The following is a 22,599-nucleotide window of genomic DNA, read 5'->3' as shown; positions in this document are numbered from 1 at the left end:
CTCCAGTCCTGAAAATCATGTTATTTTATGTTTACCTAAAATTACATATATGATATAATATATGTGTTCATGTGTGTATACATTAAATAAAGTTATGCCACTTAGGGTGATACTGCATTCCCTCAAGAACCATAGCCTATTTAATAAAGACCTTAGTACTGAGCATAAGAAACCTTGTTTTGAGTTGTTGTTCAGGGGAGTCCAAGAAACTCATCAAACAACATAGGCTACTGCCATTGCCCTTGGTTACCTCCCAGAATTTAAAGATAAGCCCTTATTTCTTAAGACTCCACATACTTTAGACATAGGACTTAGAATTGAGCCAGAGAAGGCCTGGCAGCCTCCTGCCCAAGGACTAGCTTTTATAGTGCCAGAAGGTGCTATGCAAGCTGCCAAGGGGGAAACAATGGATAGTTGTAGCAGTTTGAATGCAACTGACCCCATAAGTCCATAGGGTGGCACTGTTGGGAGGTGCGGTTGGAGTAGGTGTGGCCTTGTTGGAGGAAGTGTGCCACAGTGGGTGCAGGCTATGAGGTTTCTTATGCTCAAGATAATGACCATTGTCTGAGACCATTTCCTGTTGCCTTCTGATCAAGATGTAGCCAGCACCATGTCTGCCTGTTCGCTGCCATGCTCCCTGCCATGATGATAATGGACTAAACCTCTGAAACTTAATCCTGAGTGAGATAACCCAGACTGAGAAAGACAAACATGGTTGTACTCATTCATAAGTGGATATTAGCTGTAAAATAAAGGATAACCATGCTACAATCCACAGCCCCCCTCCCCCCCAGAGGCTAGGTAACAAGGAAGGTTCATGGGGGGAACACCTAGATCTCCCTGAGAAGGAGAAAAAGAAGAGATTTCCTGAGTGGACTGAGGGCAGATGGGGAACACGAGCAATCAGGTTGTGGGAGGGATGGAGGGGGAGAGTACTGAAAGAGACTACTAGAAAGGGGGGATATTTCAGGGTCAGGTAAAAAATCTGGCTCAAGGGACTTTCCCAGGAATCTATAAGGATCACCCCAGCTATGGCTCCTAGCAATAGTGGATGTGTAGCCTAAACTGGCCATCTCCTGTGACCAGATTGGTGCCTAACCTAATTGTCATCAGAGAGCCTTCATCCACCAACTGATGAATGATGCAGACCCACAGCCAAACAGTAGGTGGAGTTTGGGAATCCTGCAGAAGATGGGGAGGAAGGAGTGTAGGAGCCAGAGGGGTGAAATACACCACAAGAAAACCCACAGAATCAACTAGCCTGGGCTCATAGGGGCTCGCAGAGACAGAACAGACAACCAGGGAGCCTGCATGGGACTGACCCAGGCACTCTGTATACATGTGACAGTTGTGTAGGTTGGTCCTCTTGTGGGACTCCTAACAATAGGAACAGGGGCTGTCTCCCACTCTTTTACAGGCTTTGGGGACCCTACTCCTGATACTGGGTCACCTCGCCCAGCCTTAATACATGGGGAGGTGCTCAGCCTTACTGAAACTTGCTATGCCATGTTTTATTGATATCATGAGAGACCTGCCCTCTCCTAAACAGAAGTGGAGGAGGAGTGCATTGGGGGTTTGGAACAGAGGGATGGGAGGGACTAGAAGGAGAGGAGGGAAACTGCAGCCAGAATGTAAAATAAATAAATAAATAAATTTATTTAAAGAAGAAAAAAAAAAAGAGTTGCCATGATCATGGTGTCTCTTCACAGCAACCGAAACCCTGGCTAAGACCACAGTCCTACCTAGATATGACAGGTAAGGTATCCCCAAAGGTTCAATAGTGGCACTTATATCTTGAGGGCAATCAACAGCTGTCTAACTGGACATAAAGCCCACTCATTAAGAGGGAATTCATGCTTGGTACTGTGAGCCTAGTCAACTACAAATGGCTGGTGAGGCCACAGAACCTAGAGAACTTAATACTGCCACTTTTCCAAACTAGTGTGTGTGTGTGTGTGTGTGTGTGTGTGTGTGTGTGTGTGTGTGTGCGTGTGTGAATGTATTTTTTTTTTTTGAGACAGGGTTTCTCTGTATAGTCCTGGCTGTCCTGGAACACACTTTCTAAACCAGGCTGACCTTGAACTCACAGAGATCTGCCTGCCTCTGCCTCCCGAGTGCTGGGATTAAAGGTGTGCACCACCACTGACCAGCCAAAGTAGCATAAATTTAACTGCATTCTAAGTACTTATCCTTTTACCCACAGATAAGTATAGTGCTCATTTAAAGAACTTTTTGTTTTTTTGTAGTAAACAGAGAACACTGTAGAAAGCTACAACTTTTCAAAGTGAAGAGAACAACGGACTGGGGGTGCCCAGCCCCAGTTGATATATCATTTCCCCCCTTTCTCCCTCCAACTCTTCCCGTGTGACTCTCTACCCCTTCTCTCAAATTTATAACCCCCTTCTCTTTAATTATTGTTACGGGTGTGTGTATAAATATAAATACAACTTGCTGAGTCCATTTAGTGTTACTCATATGCATATATTTTTAGGGCTGACCACTTTATAATAGATAACCAACTAGGGAGCTCATTCCTGGGGAAGACTGATTCTTCTTTTTGCTGTGGTCATTATTTAACTGTAGTTTTCATTTAGGGTTGGGGCTTTGTGAGGTTTCCCCGATCCCTGCTGGCATGTCAGCCATGTGCTATCACTATGCAGGCCTTGTTTAGGTGACCATATTGTTGAGAATTCATGGCTGCAGCTTTCCTTACATATAGAGAAGACACTATCTTGAAGTAGATGTTCTGGTTTCTGGCTCTTGCAATCTTTCTACCCCACCTCTTCTGTGATGTTCCTGAGCCTTGGGTAGAGGGATTGTTTCTTGAGGCAAAACTTGTTTTGAGAGTGCGTGTGTATGTGTGTGTGAATTTGCCTCCTCTCACTCTGCCATTTCAGAGGTTCATATGCTAGGCTAGCAAGCTGTTCACTTCCAAATGACTCTCCTATCTCTGGGTCCCATTTCCTATAGGTGTGCTATGATTATAGATACTCAATGTCATATCCAGCTTGGGTTCTGGGGATTGAATTCAGGTCATCAGGACTGACTCACTGAGCTTTGTCCCTAGCCTCTTTTTGATTTTTGAGACAAGTCTAACTCTTGTTACCCAAGCTGACCTCAAACTTATGCAATCCTTCTGCCTTGATTTCTTGAGTGCTCAGATTAAAGTCATGAGCCACCATGCCCAAATATGTGTGTGTGTGTGTGTGTGTGTGTGTGTGTGTTTGCACGTGCATCCATGTAAATGGGTGTGCACATTATACACGTGGAGAGCAGAGGTTGCTGTTAGGTGTCTTCTTTGGTCACCGTCTCCCTCATTTTTGAGACAGGGCCTCTCACTGATTTGGCCAGGCTGGTTAGCCTGCCGGCAGGCTTCAGGGCTCTCCCTTCCCTCTCTGCAGCACTGCTGCCCCATCAGCTCCTTACGTGGTGCACTGAACGCAGGTCCTCACGCTTGTGAAGCAAATACTTGACCGACTGAACCATCTCCTCCTCTTCCCAGACCCTTGGCTGTTTGCTCTGGGAGCTGTTTTCCAGTTTTCTGTCACTAACTGCACTGTACTGTAACTATCTAGTCATGCATTTCTGACTTCTGGCTTTTATTTCATTCTTCCAAATTATAAATTAACAGCAACAACAGTGAGACCTTCAGCATTATTTCTGTGTTTCTCTGAGAGGACCTGGTATGATATTTTACATTTAATTATTTGGTATGAACAGTCACTGTTTTTGATAACCACGAATGTTTTAGTGCACACTGCTAACAGGTGTTTGCTATTTAGAATATTTAGACATTTAAATTGTTAACATTTCAAATTGCATGGTAATGGTTTGGAACTATAAAATAAACTAGTAAAATGTTCACTACTAGCCAGCTCAGTGATGTAAACATAACCTCATATCTTTTTGAATCGGTTATAGTAGAAGGAATTAAAGTGTCTTTCTGTGATTTATGAGTTATAATCTTGAATTATCACCTGTGTATCATTTACTTAAAGAATTAAGCTATCCTTTTGCATGATAGAATTTAACATGAAGAATAAGAACCTTTGAATTATTTCTAGATCTGTGTAAATTACACTTACTTTGTAGAAAAAAATGATAAGGGCTGGGGCTACGGCTGAGTAGTAGTTCTGACCTAGACACAAAGGCTTTGTGTGTAGTTTCCAACACCACAAAATGATAACCAACTAATAATTACTGTTATTATGAATGCCACAGTGGGTTTGAGGTTAGAGGACATTCCTGTGAGCTAGTTCTTTCTTCCTGTGAGTCTCTGAGACAGAGTCCAGGCTGTCAGGCTTGTGCAGCAGATCCTTACCCGAGGCTCTTTCTTGTGAGCCCAACACACTGCTTCTGACAAGATATGCATTCTGTCCTACTTTCCTAGATCGTAAGTCATTCAAGGTAATCTGGGTCAATCTCCTTTTCTATTTTGCTACTGAGGCAACCACACCGTTTAATGCTAAAAATATTACATGCATGCAGATACTTGCTGCATTTTATTAAGAGACTGTGCTTAGGGATGTTATTATAGTGGTCATAAAACTTTTGTAATTAAAAAGTCACAGTTGTGACTTACAAATATGAGATACTAGCAAGTTCTGAAATTAGTGGGAAGATTAGTGGCCTACTCTGGTGATCAGATGGCTGAATACCCTAACTGTCATCATAGAGCTCTCATCCAGTGACAGATGGAAGCAAATGCAGAGATCCACAGCCAGGTGCCAGGCCGAGCTCCAGGGGTCCAACCGATGAGAGGAAGGATTCTATGAGCAAGGGACATCGAGATCATGATGGGAAAATATACAGAGACAACCAGCCAAACTAGTGGAAACGCATGAACTATGGACCAATAGCTGAGGAGCCCCCATGGTACTGGACTAGGCCCTCAGGATAGGCGAGACAGTTGTTTAGCTTGAACTGTTTAGGGGGCCCCCAGGCAGTGGGATCAGAACCATCTATGGTGAATGAACTGGCTTTTTGGAGCCTAGTACCTATGGTTGGGACACTTTTTGCAGCCTTGGTGCAGGGAGGAGGGGCTTGGACCTGCCTCAACTGAATGTACTAGGCTCTGCTGACTCCCTATGGGAGACTTTGCCTTGGAGGAAGTGGGAATGGGGGTGGGTTGAGGGGAATGCTGAGGGGTGGGAGGAGGGAGGAGGGAGGAGAGGGGAATCTGTGGTTGGTATGTAAAATGAATAGAAAATCTCTTAATAATTAAAAAACTACAAAAAAAGAGACTGTGCTTAGGGATGTTGTTATAGTGGTCATAAAACTTTTGTAATTAAAAAGTCACAGTTATGACTTACAAATATGAGATACTAGCAAGTTCTGAAATTAGTGGGAAGATTTTTTTTTAAGAAGAAAATATATTTACACATCAATGAATAAGGCAGAGGGTGATAGAAGAAGATACCCAATGCTCCTTTGGCTGCTAAATGTGCATGGATGTGTATTCACATTCCTCCCACACATAAAACATAGATACACAAGTTGAGGTACTTTTTAACAAAGGGCTATCAAAACTCAAACATAAATTCAGCATTTCATCCTTTTATCTGTCCTCAAGTGTATATAAAGGAACACGAGACTATGTATCAATAACCACAAAGGATGCCTAAGAAACAAGCAAGTAAACTGTAAGATGGTCTGAAATAGATGGAGCAGAACAGATAGAAATGGTCCAGAGGTGTGATCCAAGGAAGATCTTTCCTATGGCATGGCTGACAGGTGGCAAGGTGTGTTAAACAGGGAGTGGGAGAAATGGTTGTGAGCTGACAAATGCTGGAAGCATCAAGACATCATCATGACTTGAAACATGATGCTGAAACATCATTAGCATCATCGTGACCCTCACCTTTCTTGATTCTCCATTTGAGCAGTATTAGAACCAGGAGGTCTCTCTATATCAGGTCAACTCTGTTATACTCTCCCCATTTGCCAATCACTTGTGCCAAAAAAAAAAAAAAAAAAAAATCTTAACTAGGGCCAGCTTTCCTATCTGGAGGAACCTGAGGTCTTGGTAGAGTCCTCTGGGAAAGAGCTGTACTTGCTCTCATACCTGTGCTCTCCTCAGCCTGATTGAAGCCGCAGATCTGGCAGATGCTCTGGACCCACTTATTCATGTCGGCCTCTGTCTCAGCCACCAGGTAAAAAGTACGCTCACTGGTCTTGATATCGAACACAAAACTGTCCTGCAGCTCTTTCTTGTTGAAGGTCAGGCCTGCATCCACCTGCTCACACAAGTTCAGGTTGATGATCCGCAGGGGTTTCTTGGAGTGCTCGTTCTTGTAGTATTCCAAAACATCTGGGTCGCCACTCATCCGGCCGCTCCGCAGTATAAACCAGCGTTTCTTCCAGGCCTAAATCACCAGAGACACAGAAAGAAGGAGAAAATGCCATTAGTTATCTTAAAGCTTTTAGCAGGTCCTCACATACCATCGATTGAGGATGGGTATGACAGGGTAAGGCCTGGAGAGAAAGGCTCCAAGATCATCATGTGAGGGACCCACCAGATTGCTCAGTGGATAAAGGTACCTGCCACCACGCCTAATGATCTGAGTTCAATCCCTAAAACCCACAAGGTATGAACGTTATCATTTGACCTCCACATACGCATCATAGTATTTGTGCTCCAGCAAATAAATATGTAATTAAATAATTAAGATTACCAAGCCGGGCGGTGGTGGCGCACGCCTTTAATCCCAGCACTCGGGAGGCAGAGGCAGGCGGATCTCTGTGAGTTCGAGGCCAGCCTGGTCTACCAAGTGAGTTCCAGGAAAGGTGCAAAACTACACAGAGAAACCCTGTCTCCAAAAACCAAAAAAAAAAAAAAAAATATCCAGTATGGGGCTGGAGAGATGGCTCAGAGGTTAAGAGCACTGATTGCTCCTCCAGAGGTCCTGAGTTCAATTCCCAGCAACCACATGGTGGCTTACAACCATCTGTAATGAGATCTGGTGCCCTCTTCTGGCCTGCAGTCATACATGCTGTATACATAATAAATAAATAAATCTTAAAAAAAAAAAAAAAGATTACCATATAAAAGAAGCCCGTTGACAAAGGAAAACTGGGAACCTCTGGCCATCGGCTACATGTAATAAAACAAGAGCGTTTCCTAACAAGAAAAACAAAAAACAAATGCCTAAACCTCAAGCTCTCTAAATGAGGAAGAAGGAGAGTGTTATATGTTACCTATAAAGAATCCAGACTGTCAAGGCCAGAGGGCCTGGGACCTGTGCCAGCTCTCTAGCCCACTTCATTCTCAGTGTGCCTTTCTTTTCTTAATAAACTGTCTCTATTTCTATCACTATCCTTGTGTTGCTAGTCCAGTTCTTTATTCTGGGACACAAGAGCCCGGAAATCTCAGTTGGTGCCCCCTGGACTCATGCCTATTAACCTAGGGACTGCTGGACCCTTCAGGTACTCATGGCCTACATTTCCCTTTCAGATTCCTCAGCTCAATAATGGAAGATGGGTTTAGAACATGTTAGTACAGGAGTAGTGCAACTACTCCTTTAGACTAGATACATACTCATAAAACGTCAGGCTAGGGAGCACTTGCAAAGCTATAAAAATCTCAGCTTACAGATTAAGGAACTGTGAGTTAAAGCAACAATGTTATACCAAGGTAGCAAAAAAATAAATTTCCTAATTTCCTACAGTATGCCTGTTACCAAACCATGATGTCATTGAAAAATCACTGCTGAGAAATCTTTGTGGGAATTCTCTGAGTATCTACCTTTAGGGCCTTCCCTCTCCCCTTCAGTCCTATTTACTGACATAGTTTTCCTAAGACTCGTGGGAGTTACTTGCTCATGTCAAGTGTGTTATATTACTGAATGAAAAAATGTCTTATATTATCCCATATTATGGAATTTAAAACTTGACTACATATGTTCTTATGCTGTCTTCTACACTGTATCTCTTCAACATGACTAAATAAACTCTGAGCAGAATTGATACACAGTGATAAAAAAATAAACCCCTAAACAACCAAAAACTAAATACAGTTACAGAGCTTTGGGTTGAGTCTGAGCTCTACTACAGACTCATTGCATGATTTTTCAACTAAGTTACTTATTTCTTTGGATCTTTCCTTATTTACAAAATGAGAATCATAACCATCACTATCACCATCTACCCTATTTATGAGAGGGTTTTTTTTAAAAAGATTTATTTATTTATTATGGATACAGAAGAGGGTGCCAGATCTCATTACAGATGGTTGTGAGCCACCATGTGGGTGCTGGGAATTGAACTCAGGACCTCTGGAAGAGCAGTCAGTGTTCTTCACCTCTGAGCCATCTCTCCAGCCCTGAGAGGGTTTTTTTTAATGCAAATGAACCAGAGTACTATAAATGTCAATAATTTATTATTATCATCATCACAATTCCTTCAACCTTCAGGGAGCTATATTAATTCTACCAATACTTCACACTCCCCTTTTATCCTTGTCCTCAATCTCTTCAGTAATCAACGCTCTTGATCCCTCCTTATAATTTCTTTGCTTCTCTTTCCATTTCTCTTGTTTACTTGGCAAAACCACAACCTCCAGCTAAGTCTAGTGTTCTGCCTACTCTACCTGTCCTCACGTGATAATAGCTATGCAAGGTAGAGGGAAAGCTGCAGATCGCCTTTCCTGGGCCTTCACACAGGCCACTCACAATGCCCAACCATCTTATTGACCTAGTCCAGGACTTTCTCGTGCTCTTTGTCAACAATCTCTGATCTCTCTTTAAATCTCCAAAACTTCATGAGGAAATACAATCGAAAGAGATCCGGTGCCACATTTACCAATGCACCTGCCTCCACAGCCACATTCTCTGGTACTGGAGAGTACAGGCAGTTCTCTTAATAATTTATAGCAGCCTTCTTCTCTAGGCACACACCCTTTTACCCACCTGGAACATTGCTTCAACAACTGTGCCCTCTCCACAGAAGTGGTTTCATCCTTCCCTGCGAGAATCATTTCCACCATCTCAGGAAAAAGGTAAAAGGTGTCATGATTCCATCTTCATCTTTGACTAGGGCTCAGCTTTTCAATTCCTCTTCAGTTAAGCTTCAGTTTCTATAGCACTGTGCTTATTGGTTTTGTCTTTTCCCATATGAAGGTACTTTCATCGGGCTGCTCCCCACTACTTCTGGGATACTGTATCAAAGGCTGTGAAGACTCCAGTGCTGCTACCTACTTCTTCAGCCTTACTGTGATCTCTCAGGAACATTTTACAGTGGTCTATTATTGGCACACCTTCATTGTGTCACCTTCATTGACACACTTTCTTGATAGGCTTTGGCATTCACTCTCAATTTCCCACTTGGTATTGCTTTTCCAGATTCCATTGCTGTTTTTTTCCCTATTCTCTAAGCCCTAGAATGTTCCAATGCTCAGTTCTCAGATAGACTGTTTCTACATCCACCATTGGATCAAAGCCATCTACTTGCTGCAATTTCCAAATGTCAGCCCCCAGCCTAACCCTATCTGAGGAACCCAAGTCCTATGCCCAACTCTCCATTATTAAGCATTTCAAACCTAGTATGTTAAAAATGGAACTTCCAGCCAGCCATAGTGGCTTGCATCTGTCATCTCAGCATTTGACTAAGACAGGATTGTTGCCAGTTTGACACAGTGACTACCAGGCCAGCCTAGTATACAAGATGAGACTCTGTCTCAACTCTTATCTACCTCCAAAATTTGGCCTTCTAATATTCCTCAGACTCATTTTTTCCTACAATCTTTCCCATCTTAATTATGGCTATAACATCCTTCCTATGTCAAAGGCAACTATTCTCAGATTCAATATTTAATCTATCGGCAAATTCTGTCAGTGAAAGAGTTCAAAATATCTGTTCCTTATCTTCCCTGGTGTTCTCTAATTTCATTGTGTATTTATGTGTCTGTATGTATGAACTGTGTGCATGTTACTGTGTGTGTGTGTGTGTGTGTCTGAGAACAACTTGCTGGGGTCAATTTTCCCCTTCTACTATGTTCCTATTAAGAATTGACCTCAGGTCACTGGGCTTGGCAGCAAATACACCATCTCACTATCCCATAATTGCATTGATTTTTATACCCTTTATGATTCCATTCAACAATCTATTCACAAAAGTGAGGTCAGAAAGCAGGATAGGATGTAAATCAAGGTAGGCTGTACTTCTCTGCATGAAATCACTGTCTACCCACTCAGAGTAAAAACCAATTTCCTTTATGATGGCCCCTTAGCCTAAGTTACAATTTGGTTCTTGGATAATTCCAAAGCTTTGGTCTTAGGTTGTAATGCTACTTGGGAGGTTGTAGAATTCTTAAGAAATAAGGCCAAGAGAGAGAACTTAGGTCACTGGTGACATGACTTTGAAGGGACTACAGGACTCTCTTCTCTGTTTGCTTCCTGGCCAAAGATAGCAGCTTGCTCTAACATGTGTCTCTGTCATAAGGTACTTCCTTACTATAGCTTAAAACAACAGGACCAACTGAAACCTCTAAACTGTGATCCTAAATAAGTCGCTTTTCCCCTCTTGTTTTTTCTCTCTTCATGGTGCTGAGGGTTGGACCGAGGGCTGGTGTTCTCTTTTCCCTTATTCACAAACATAGCCTGGTATTCCTGAACCTCCTGTCATTATCACACTTCAATCTTGTCCATTTTGTTGTCACACTGGCTTTAAACACGGCCAGGCACATACCTGCCTCAGGCTCTTAATTTTAGTTGTTCTTTCTGGACACACGTGCCTTCTCCCAGTGTTGCCATTCCTTATTCTTTATTCAAGTGTGTATCCACATGTCACATTGTTGAGAAGCTGCTCCCCACCTCCTCTCCTAGCAAGCACTCACATTCTTCTTTCTCCTTGTCGGGTTTCACTGGTGTCACTGGTCTTATAAGCACTCACACCATTTCTGTGGACTGTCTGCACTCACTTCCTGCAATGGAACTGCCACCAGCACAGGGACCCTTTCATTCTCATTTCTTTTCCCTTCTGTGGGGTTTTGAATGGGAAGTATCTCCATAGGCTCAGAAATAGTTAGTGGTGCTGTCTGGGAGGTTTAGGAGGTACCTTTGCTGGGGGAAGTGTGTCAGTGGGGGTGGGCTCTGAGAGATTACAGCTTTGCCCCAGCCCCAGTCTGATCTCTCTGCTTGTGTCTGAAGAGATAAGCATTCAGCTGTCTGCTCCTGCTAACACGTCTGTCACTCGCTGCCATGTTTCCCCCATGATGGACTTTTATCCCTCTTGAATCATAGGCCCAAACAAACTCTTCTATAACTGCCTTGGACAAGGTGTTTTTTTTAATCAGCAATACAAAAGTAACCAATGCACCTCCTTACTGCCATGCTATACTCACAGTATTTAGAATACTGCTTAGCACCTAAATAGCAATCAATAAATATGTTCATTACTTGATTGCTTTCTAGCATAAAGTCCTTATGGCACTTAATTGGTCAAGGGGACTATACATGAGGTCTGATAAGCCTTAGATTAAATTAAAATTGAGGTATTACCATATATAATAAAGTTGAGGAAAAATAAAAATAACAGGCATTTAATTACAGTCACATAAAATCTTGTCCTGGCCATTGTTTGTGAAACTCTGTATACTTGTATAGATGTACCCAGTAGGTGCTGTATACAGCTATATATATATATATATATATATATATATATATATATATATATATATATATACTGTGTGTGTGTGTGTACATATATGAATACATCAGCATTTTGTAAGCAGTTGTTTATTGGCCTATACTACTTCCTTGGAAGGAGAACCTGGGAAGCTCTTAAAGTACCTATAGCAAACATCATTCTTCTTTTTGAGATGTCTCTGTGTATTTGTTCAGACTTGCACCTGAACATCAATGATTTAGGGACAGCCCTTTCCAGAGAGACAGGCACTGAAGGGAATACTTAACTCAAGCAGCAGCTGACCTATTAAACCTACTTTTCAATGTACCATAGTATTTGTACACTTTATATTATACACTGTATAATATAAAAAATGTATTGGCATTTTTTCATTCAATGAGTACATAATTTATTCATTTTACTAGGTGTAATTTAAAAATAACTTTTTATAGCAGAAAATAAGAAAGGCACACAAGAGGATCACAGAAAAGAGAACAAGATAAAAGTATGTGTTGGAATCTCCAGGATTTGAGTTCTTTAGCTCTGCCCTTTCATCCTGAGCAGGCACATAATAAATATTTATGAAGGGGTTTGGGAGCTTTAGCTGAAAGTGCCCACGACACAGATATGAAAAATTACTCTTGGATTACTAACACATAATGCAAAGACAACATGGAAACACAAGTCCTGAATATTCTGTAAAAAGAAAGTTTTCCAGGACTGTTGTCATATACATAAAATCTTGAAAAAAAAATTAAAGTGGATTACGGACTTAAATGCAATTCAGTAATCCAAAGAGCTAGGTAACTAAGTGGGGCTTAGTATGAGGAGGTAGAGCTGATTTGTACATGTAAGACATATTTGAAATTAACCAACATAACCCACCATATAGAAAGGCTAAAGCTGAAAACAATGTTGCATCAATGCAGAAAAGAATATGCATTCATTTTTAAAACTCAGAAGATAAGAATATAGCTGAATTTGTTGAATCTGATAAATTGCATAAAAAGACCAGTATCTAATGTTATAGGTTACAGTGAATTCTGAAAGACTAACAAAATTGGAAGCAAGACAAAGACAATCACTTCTAACACCGTGCTGGAAGTTCTAGTCATGTGACAAAGGAGGAAACAGATATAAGAAACACACAGACCAGAAAAAGGATAAAGACAAAAGAAAAGAAAACCACTGTCCTATTTTCAGATGACATGATTATTTATGCTGAAAATCCACAAATAATTGCAAAATAATTCTGAGAACATGGTGGTCACAGGATACAAGATAAGTAAAAAAAAATCTATTTACTTTTAGACTACTTATTCTCTAGTCTAGCAATGAATGTTAGCATAGACAATAAAAAAATATACATTGGAGCTGGGTGGATACCTCAATGGTAGAGTGCTTGTTTACCATGAATAAGACCCTGGGTCCAACCTTCAGCACCAAAAACAAGGAAAAAAGAAAAAAAAGCAACAACACAGGATCATTTATAATCACTTTTTTAAAAAAATGAAAAGTATAAATCTAACAAAACATTGTACATGCAGAACATATATGTTACAAACTACATAATGTTGATAAAATTAGTCAAAGTAGTCCTAAATGTTTCAACAGATATACCATACATTAGAAGAATCAATACAGTACATAGTCCAACACACACACACACACACACACACACACACACACACACACACACGTTTACCACAATAATTATAAAAATCCCAATGGAAAGTTTTGTTCATATAGACAAGCTTATTTTATAGTATACATGGAAAGAAAAGAAGATAAAAATAGATAGGACAATTTTGGAAAAGAAGATTAAAATGGATAGACTCAGGGCACTATATTTTAAAAATTTATTTTATGAGTGCTTTTAGTCTGTGTACCATGTGTGTATATGTGTATGGTGCCCTTGGCTGGAGTTGTGGATGGTTTTGAACTACCATGTTGATGCTGCGAATTGAAACTGGGTCCTCTGAAAGAGCAGGCGGTGTTATGAACCACTAAGTCATCTCTCCAGCACAGTGCATATATTTTAAATGTTCTATAGCTCTAACAATCAAGACTATATGTACTGGAAGAGAGCTACAAACATACAGAACAAGGAAACAAGACAGAGAACCGAGAACTAGAACCACATGACATACCCACTGATTTTTATTTACTTCTATATTACATTTATTTGTTGGGGGGGGGCATGTGTGCCACAATGCAAGTGTAGAGGTCAGAGGACAACTTGTAGGAGTTGGTTTTCTCCTTCCATCACGGGCCTGGAGATAAAATTTGGGTTGCCAGGTTTGTTAGTAAAAACATCTTTATCCACTGAAATATCTTACTGGCCCCACTGATTTTGATAGAGGTGTAAAAGAAATTCAATGGAAGACAGACAGCCTTTCCAACAAATGGTGCTGGAGAAACCAAGAATCCATATAAAAAGGGCCTGGGGAAGGAGTGGTAGTACATGCCCATAATACCAAATACTCAGGAGAAGGCTGAAGTAGGATTATGAGTTCTGGGCCAACTTGGCCCACACAGGGAGACCTCCCATGAAAAGCAAATAGGCTAACAAAACAGTAACAAAAGATGAATCATGGATTTGAAAGTAAAATGTCAAAGCTACAAAATATTTAAAAAGTAAATAAAGAACGGGATGGCTCAGCAGTTAAGGGTGTTTGTCACTTTCCCAGAGGACAGGAGTTAGGTTCTCAGCACACACAAGGTGCCACATAGTCCCCTGTAACTCCAGCTCCAGGGGATCTGACCCTGACCCCTGTGGGCACTTTTGTGCACGTGTGCATGAACACATACACAGATCTCCCTCCAAATAAAAAAATAAACCTTTAAAAAATGTAAATATGTGGAAATTTTTGTCTTATGACGAATCAACAAGTTTTTTGTTGTTGTTTTTAAGTAGTCAGGAAAACAAAGATGAACTGTGGTCTATGCTATGTGGGATAAAGAAGAGAGGCAAGACACAAACATTCCTTTTAAGTGACTTAAAATATTTATCAAGTTTCAGGAAGATAAGGCATTAATGTACAGCCCTAAAAGAAGAAGCAGCATTTTTAAAGTATCACAAAAAGAGACACAATGTCCTAGCAGATCACTGAAACAGAAACTCAAACTTCTGGAGACAGAGGCAGAGAGGGGGGAAGGGAGAGAAAGGGGGGAAAGGGAGGGACACAGAGGACAGAGAAATGAATGACTATAAACAACCAGGAAGGCTGTAGAGAAAGGAGAAAGTCTTTTCTTTAAAAGATCACACAGTACAAACAAGGCCTGGGCATGGGAAAAAAAGATAAGACAGGTTTGGAAAATTCGGTGAGTCTCTTAACTGTAGAAAGGGGGAAAGGAAGGGCTTGGAGGCCCTGAAAGGCCTTCAGAGCCACCCTAAGAAGCCCCATCTTTATCGGTATTGGGGGCCACCTCCAAGTGCACAGCAGCAAGAAATGTTAAATAGTGCTCTGTACCTACTTGTTCAAAGGTCAAATAGTGTTCTGTACTTACTTGTTCAAATGTCAAATAGTGCTCATCCAGCTCAAGGAAGGTGAACCAGAGAAAAAAAGAAAGAAGAGAAAAAAAGAACCAAGAAACCCAACAACAACAAAACCCAATCTATTTTGGAAGTTGCTATAGCTTTCCATGGTCAGAGAAAATGGCAATCTAAATGAGGATAATGTGACACTAGGGTCATTAGCTTGGTCAACACAGTCGAGACCTTGCCTCAAAACAAACAAACAAGCAAACAAACAAACAAAAACAGAAAAGCCAAACTCAAAAACCACCAAAATGAGTATATGAAATAAATAAATAGAATAGTAATATTCAAGACAGAGAGGAAGAGATAATGCTTAGTTAGAGAAGTACATAAGATAGATATACTGTCAAAAAAAATAAAGTTAGAATTTGTGTCTACAATCAAGTAGATATCACCACTTGCTCTGATGAAACAGAAGTGACTGTTTTCCTTTTGTGCCCAAATCTAGTCAGAAAACAAAGCATTTCACAATTCCCCAGACCACAGAGACACAAACGTGGGTACACATGACCTGGAAGTTGCATCACTCCGGCCGTTGAGCAGAGTGCATGTCATGTGATCCTGTCTGTCCTTTGGGTTATGTCTGTAAATGTGCAGAGCGAGGTCATGACTTCCTCCTATTGCTCTTTGGCAACTAGAAAATTAAAATAGGCCCCAGTTGAGACTTAGGATGGCTAGATCACATTTTAAGTATTCTGTTGATGGTGAAGGATCTAAAAAATAAAAAATAAAAATCCTAGTATATCAGCCTCCAATGAAGATTCCCTGGAATCACCCATGAGTGTTCTGCTTTACACATGAAACATGAACTTGATTGGTTTTTAGGTTATTTCACACATTAAAGTTGAACTAGGCTAGTTCCTGCAGGGGAGTTGTCTTTTGTTGTAAGGAAGAACTTCCTAAAGGCCCTTTTAGCTTCAGCCCTGAAATTTTTTTTTTTTGTTTTTTAAAATAAATTTAGTTATTTATTCATTTTACATGCCAGCTGCAGTTTCCCCTCCCTCCTCTCCTCCCAGCCCTTTCCCCCCACCTCCCCTCGGCACCCCTCCCCATCCATTCCTCCTCCATTTCTATTCAGAAAAGGGCAAGCTTCCCATGGATATCAACAAAACATGGCATATCAAGTTTCAGTGAGACTAAGAACCTCCCCTTGTATTAAGGCTTAATAAGGTGACCCAGTTGGTGGATGAAGCCTCTCTGATGACAATTAGGTTAGGCACCAATCTGGTCACAGGAGATGGCCAGTTCAGGCTACTTCTAAAACTCCAGACTCTTCTATTCTTCCTTAAGTAATATATTAAAGAAAACAGAACTCTTCTTGAAGTACTAAGGATTTTCTTAGACCTCTCTGAAAATTAGAGAATGTTTAATAGTGGAATTCTGAAAAAGAGACAGCCTAGGGTAGTGATCAACAAAGTTTCCCATAAAGGGAAGACTACAGGGCATTTAGTCTTTGGTACAGCTACTCAAATCTACAGTAGCATGAACACAGCAATTTACAAGCAAACAGATCTAGCGTGTATTCACAAAACTATTCCCAAAGAGTGGTACAGGGCTGTTTGCTAAGCCCTGGATTAGGGTAAAGTAGAAGGGATAGGAAGAGAAGTAGAAGGTGTTCTAGGAGGATGTGCTTAACAAATGGGTGAGAGATTGAAGTCTGTTCCATCCTGGACAGCCTCTTATGGTGTTCACTAAGACAATCTGATATCACAACACCTTATTTAACCATATTACGCAGATTCTTGGAAGCAAGAGCTGTGTTTTTCTGAATAGCCAAGCTAGGCAGAACCTTCTAGTACTTTCTTCCCTGGCAGTTGAAAATATTTCTTAAACTCCACAATCTACTGCCTTGCCTTAGGTACTATACCCCAGATAACAGAACTCTTCGCTGATGACTACAATTTTCTCAGTGCCTCCAATCATCTTTCTCCAGATCCTGTGGCTAAACTTGTAGAAGGGCAAGGCATTTCTTGGAAGAGAGTTTTGCATAACTTCTAGAAATGGGTGTGTCCTTTTAACTTCCCTCTTTCTGATGAAGGTAAAACCAAAAACTGCCAATAAGCCAAGAGGTGCCTGTCAAGTTAGGATTACAGTCCATCAAAACCTAACAGAGGCTACCACACCTCAATACATCAACTATAATACATATAACTCAAAATATTTTATCTTTAAAAATCTCCTTGCTTTCCTTAAAAAAAAAATCACCATAACTAACTCTAAATCTACCCCCACCAGACTTCCAAGTAACGACAGGGTTTGGAATTCTACTTTAAGCAATCATAGACACAGCAGATTTGATCAGACTTATGAATACAATTATATACTAATTTATTTTAGTGTAAAGTACATCAGGCTAGTCTTCTGTCTTATTATACCCAGTATAAGCATGGAGAGAATACATTCCTGGAGGAATTCTTCCCGGGAGCAGAACGGCTCTGGAGCTATGTTCTTCTAGGAATCTTTCAAGTGCTCTGGACTTCAGGGACATCATACTTTGAGGTAATCAAAGAAAGCATTTCCTGAGCTCCTGCAACATGCCATGTACTTTCTGTCCCTTATAATATTTAATTATTAAACCACCAAGGGATAGTAAATATACTTCCCTTTTCATAAATTGGAAAAAAAAGCTCAGATACTATACAACCAACAAACATCACAGCCTCAGATCTTCTTATCCCAGAGGTCTAGTGAGAGCCCAGAAAAGAGCTTGAGGAGATAGAGACAAACTTCTGATAAACTTTGAGAAACACTGGCGAGAGAGTTTTGGAGAATATTCAAGTTTATAGTTAATTGATGATTATAGAAGACAATAGCAGGACTAGAATTCAGGTGTTAGCTCTCAGTACAAAGTTAACTGGCACATGAACCCCTAGGAGAAGGCAGTATAGTTACTTAATCCTGACTTATTTGTTATAAAGGTTCTCTCAGGCTCCAGATGAACCAAGAATTAGCTTTATCTAATCACGAGACTGTTACATTGAGGTCAGGGCTCTTTTTATCTCAGTATTTAGCACAGTACTTAGAATTCATAGTGTACTAGATAACAGTGATAGTCATAATTAAGGAGCAAAAGGAAAGAATATCTGTTTGCTTTTCTGTTGGTAAAAACAGGAAAAGTGAATAAAGCCAAAGCTCTCAGACAGTTAATCTGTTAATATAATGTCATGCCTACCCTGGATGAGGTAGTATTTCACAGACATCAGAAACACAATGGACATCCAGGAAAAGCTCATGTTCTATATTTGAAACAACAATAACTATAGGTTATAGTGGGTAGACCATAATGTATGGGAAGAACTTCCAATGAGCCATAGTGGTTAGCTTGGCAATCAGCACACAACCAAGTTAGTTCAGTGGTATTAAGATCCAACTCCAGCACCATTTTATATGTTAACACAAGTTCTCTCTATCAATGCACAGGGAGCTATGGTGATTTGGGCTTGGAATTCAGGGATTGCTATTTGCAACCTAGGAATAGTTAACCCAGAGAGAGCAGAGTTCTATGGTGAATCCTGTGCCAGGTATGGTAAAGAAGTAGGAAAGAGGATAATCAAAAGTTCGGTTAGTCTAAGTTACATAGGGATGGAGGTAGAGATAGGAGGGGGCCAGTAGGACAGAAATGACTCCTGATGAAATTTGTGTCTTAAATCAAATTCACTCTTGAGCCAAGTCTCTCCTTGGGTCTGTTGGCTTAGGTAGCTAGATTCTCATTTAAACTTCTCTCACCTACAAAAACTTCCTCTCCCTTTCTTCCAACAGTTCACCACATCTATCAAATCTTCTAGGTCGGGCTTTTTAAGATCTTATGGTCTTCAGAAAGGACAGGCAGGTGCAATCTGTAGTGTAACTCATTAAATACAGGTTGGTGCTGGATCAGTGACATGAACAAAATTTGTGGGTTCTCAGAGCCTATTCTGCCTGGGAAGAGTCAGGGAAACTTACAATAGAGATGATATTTGGGTTGGACCTTAAAAGATGGAACGTTCTACCAGTTAAAGAAAGAAAAATGTTACAGGGAGAAATTTTCAAGCAAAGAGAATGAATCAAATTGACTCGATACTCTGGGAAGTTATGGTTAGTAAAGTCAGTGCAATGAACTAGTGACTACTGAATCATTACTCTAGGGGAAATATAAGATTATGCTTCTGTGAGTCTGTACTTACACTTCTTGTTTGTTTGTTTTTGAGACAGGGTTTTACTATGAAGCCTTGGTTGTCCTGGGGATTCCTATGTAGACCAGGCTGGCCTGGCACTCAGAGATTGGCCTGCCTCTGCCTCCCAAGTCCTAGGATTAAAGGCAAGTACCAGCTCTTTAACTTTTAAAAAAATAATCCTTGTTCTCGGTGTTTCTGTTCATAGACACCTTATTTAATATATATTGTTGATTTATTAGCACAAAACTCAGGGTCAACAGCATGAGCAAAGCTTATTGAACATAATTCTTTTCTCAGTAAAACACATCCCAGTCTTCTGCTTAGACACATATAACATAACACCTCAGCATTGGAAGTATTTAATAGAATCACTAACAAAAAGCATAAGAATCACTAACAACACGCACACACACACACACACACACACACACACACACACACACACACACACACACACACACACATTGTACTAAATGGACCATGAAGAAATATTTATTTGCAGTATGAGAGTTAAATAACAAAGCAGGGTATTGTCTTGTTCCATATCAGGAGGGAAAATGCATATCAGTTAGCTCTAATTTTCCACTGCTCTAGACATGTGCTTGTAGTCTAGGATTGACTGTGAAAGCAGTGTCTTACTCCACTTGCACTGATATAACATAATACCTGTGACTGTAGCACAAATTTATTGCTCACAGTTTTGCAGGCTTGGCAGTCCAAGATCAAGATATCAATAGTTTGGGTGTTGTGGGCCTGTTCATAATAGATAGTACTTTCAATGTAAAAGGGACTCAGTAAACTCTCTCAAGCCTTTGTATAACGGCATGGCTACCATTTGTGACTGCTTTGTCTTCTGACCTACTCAATCACTGTCCAAGGGCCCATCTCTTAACACTAATATACTAGGGATTAGATTTCCATAAATGAATTTTCAAGGGGCACAAATAATCAGGCACATGGTACAGATTGATTTGAGGGATTCAAAAATTTAGTGAGTAGTATAATTAGTGAACACAGAATCTAAAATATATGAATATGAGAATGAATGCATATTTAAAAGTCTGGTCTGTTCAAAGCATAAAACCAGGTTTGGTGAAATTGATGGGGAAAGGAAATCATTGAAAGTAAAGCTAGAAAGGTAGTTCAGGGAAATTTAAAAAAGGGTCTTATATGCTGGCTCAATTGTTCTCAGTGCCAAATATTACTATGCAGTAAAATATGAGATTTCTTCTACAGAACAATATACTTTTTAGTGTTTGCTAATAACTAAGAAAAGCTACTATGAGTCGTTAATAATAATTAACCCAATTATTTTATTAATCAGCATAACCACATATTTTGTGGGGGGAGTAAAAAATTCATGGAAAACAGTCTATAAGATGCTTGGTATGATAGAGTATGTGTGTTGTGAAGGACCCAGGACATACTAGCCCACTTCATGGGAATTAGTGTCACATAGTGGGGAGCAGCCTAGGCAGAAGGGAACAGCTTGTGCAAAGGCACTGGAGAGAAGCAAGCTTGGCCCAGGGAGAAGCCCATAGGGGTCACGGCAGGAGCACAGTAAGCAAAGGGAGAGGCCCAGGAGGAAAGGAAAGGAAGGTGCAGGCCTTGTACGCACTTCATGAAGTTTAGACTTAAACTTGACAGAACACAATTCCTCAACAGGGATTAGTAATTCATAAATCGATATGTTAACAACTAAAGATGCAGGCTTGAGAACAATGCAGTAAGTACAGTTCTTGTTTATAATAAATACTCATATTTATATGCACATAGACACATATGTATGTGTATATAACACATACACACAACTTACAAATACTTAAAAAAGCACTCTAAACTAATTACTAATAGTTTCCATTGAGAGGAATATAAGACAAAAGGTATAAGGGAATTTTCACATATTAATACATATACTTAAAAATTCATACATTATGAGACCAGAATGATTTTCAATGTTTTCCTATCTACAACTGTGAAAGGTCACTCTGGCCTGGAGCAACTGAAGTAGCAACAGAATGTAAATATGCTTAGCTAGACTACTACTGAGGAAATAATGGCAGTTTGTACCAGGACAGGGGCAAAATGTACAGAATCCAGGATAGATTTCAGAGACTGCAATGCCCAATCCTGGTAGTGAACTGAATAGGAGGGCTACAGAAGAATACAGAAAACTCCATGGTTTCCAGCTTGAATGACTCGGCGAGCTACATTCAGACAGGAAGAGAATCCTAGCTAACTTTCTGAGACAAGGCTATTATAACACCACATCAAAGACAGAGAGTCCAGGTGAATTGAACACATATGAAGGGGAGCAGATCATATCTGGGAAGCCAAAGAACCTTCTGTCAGTAATTACATTGCATTCTAGGAGATTGATTTTTGAAAGACCAGGTCAACCTTCCTTCACAGGACTCAAAACCCACTAATGGAATTACCTCTCCCATTAACAAAGCAACACATAAGCTGTTGCCAGTCATTTGAGTTTTGGAGGAAACAAAGGTCATTGCGTTGAGGGACACCACTGTTGTGTCCTTTAATGGTCTGATTTAAGTCATATATTAAAAACTGAGTTAAGAAAAGGTTACCAGGAAAAACTGGGCAAAGTTAAGTGAAAAGTAGACAAATAATGCCCATAAATACAGCTAAATAGTTCCCTTGGGAACAGAGACTTCTTGCATCAAACCCCACCCCCAAATCAGACTCTGTATTTTAAGTATATCTGATTGTGTTCTAGCCTTGTCATAATCCTCTCACTAGTGCACTGTCTGCAATAGTGGTATTTAAAATTTGATGTGAATCAGGATCAGAGACCTATCCAAAATGCAAGTAGGTACACTGAATTCTCAGTCCTGGCAGTTCTGGAGTCCATGAATACAAAACTCAAAGAATCTAGTACAGAATATCCAAGGACTGTTGTCAGAAACTTACACTAAAGTTGTTAGTGATGACTGCTGGGATGTGGTTCTGAGAATGTGGTCAGGGGATTGGAGGTTTGGGTTACACTCTAGCTTTGTTCCTAGTATATGAACCTGGGAAGGAAAACAGTTTCCTGCTCTGGCCTTTGTTTTCTCATCTATGTAAAACCCATGTTTGGCCTGTTTAACTTCTGACACTGTAAGACTACAAGTAAAGACAAGGGTTGAATTACGTAAGGGAGAGCTTCTGGATAGTCTCTTAAGGTGTCTAGACTGCATATACATGAACATATCACACAATCCAATGTTTTCTGGAATCTTTGTATTGCCCACCTGAATACAATACACAATGGAATGTGCTGGT

At 40.3% G+C, this 22,599-nt stretch overlaps 1 protein-coding gene and 1 long non-coding RNA gene across 6 annotated transcripts in view; one reads left to right on the top strand and one right to left on the bottom strand.

The window, feature by feature from the left end:
* Gab2 (GRB2 associated binding protein 2) overlaps nt 1-22,599 on the bottom strand; it is a 164,129-nt gene that overhangs the window by 49,467 nt on the left and 92,063 nt on the right. For 4 of the 5 annotated variants that reach the window (XM_076547431.1, XM_076547444.1, XM_076547434.1 and 1 more), the window contains one exon: nt 6,065-6,365. In XM_076547431.1, the coding sequence (XP_076403546.1) occupies nt 6,065-6,365 (301 nt within the window). Of the gene's footprint in view, nt 1-6,064; nt 6,366-15,674; nt 15,694-22,599 lie in introns of those variants that run through there. The other variant, XM_076547448.1, reaches the window with a different exon arrangement.
* The window catches only part of LOC143267786 (uncharacterized), a 46,899-nt gene continuing 33,210 nt past the window's right edge, over nt 8,911-22,599 (top strand). The window contains exon 1 of the long non-coding RNA XR_013043271.1: nt 8,911-8,995. This is a non-coding gene — a long non-coding RNA (uncharacterized LOC143267786). The remainder of the gene's footprint in view (nt 8,996-22,599) is intronic.

This window comes from Peromyscus maniculatus, chromosome 1 (genome assembly GCF_049852395.1).
Source record: "Peromyscus maniculatus bairdii isolate BWxNUB_F1_BW_parent chromosome 1, HU_Pman_BW_mat_3.1, whole genome shotgun sequence".
Lineage (NCBI taxonomy): Eukaryota > Metazoa > Chordata > Mammalia > Rodentia > Cricetidae > Peromyscus > Peromyscus maniculatus.
The sequence above is the reverse complement of the archived record's forward strand: the minus strand, read 5'-3'. Positions and strand labels throughout refer to the sequence as shown.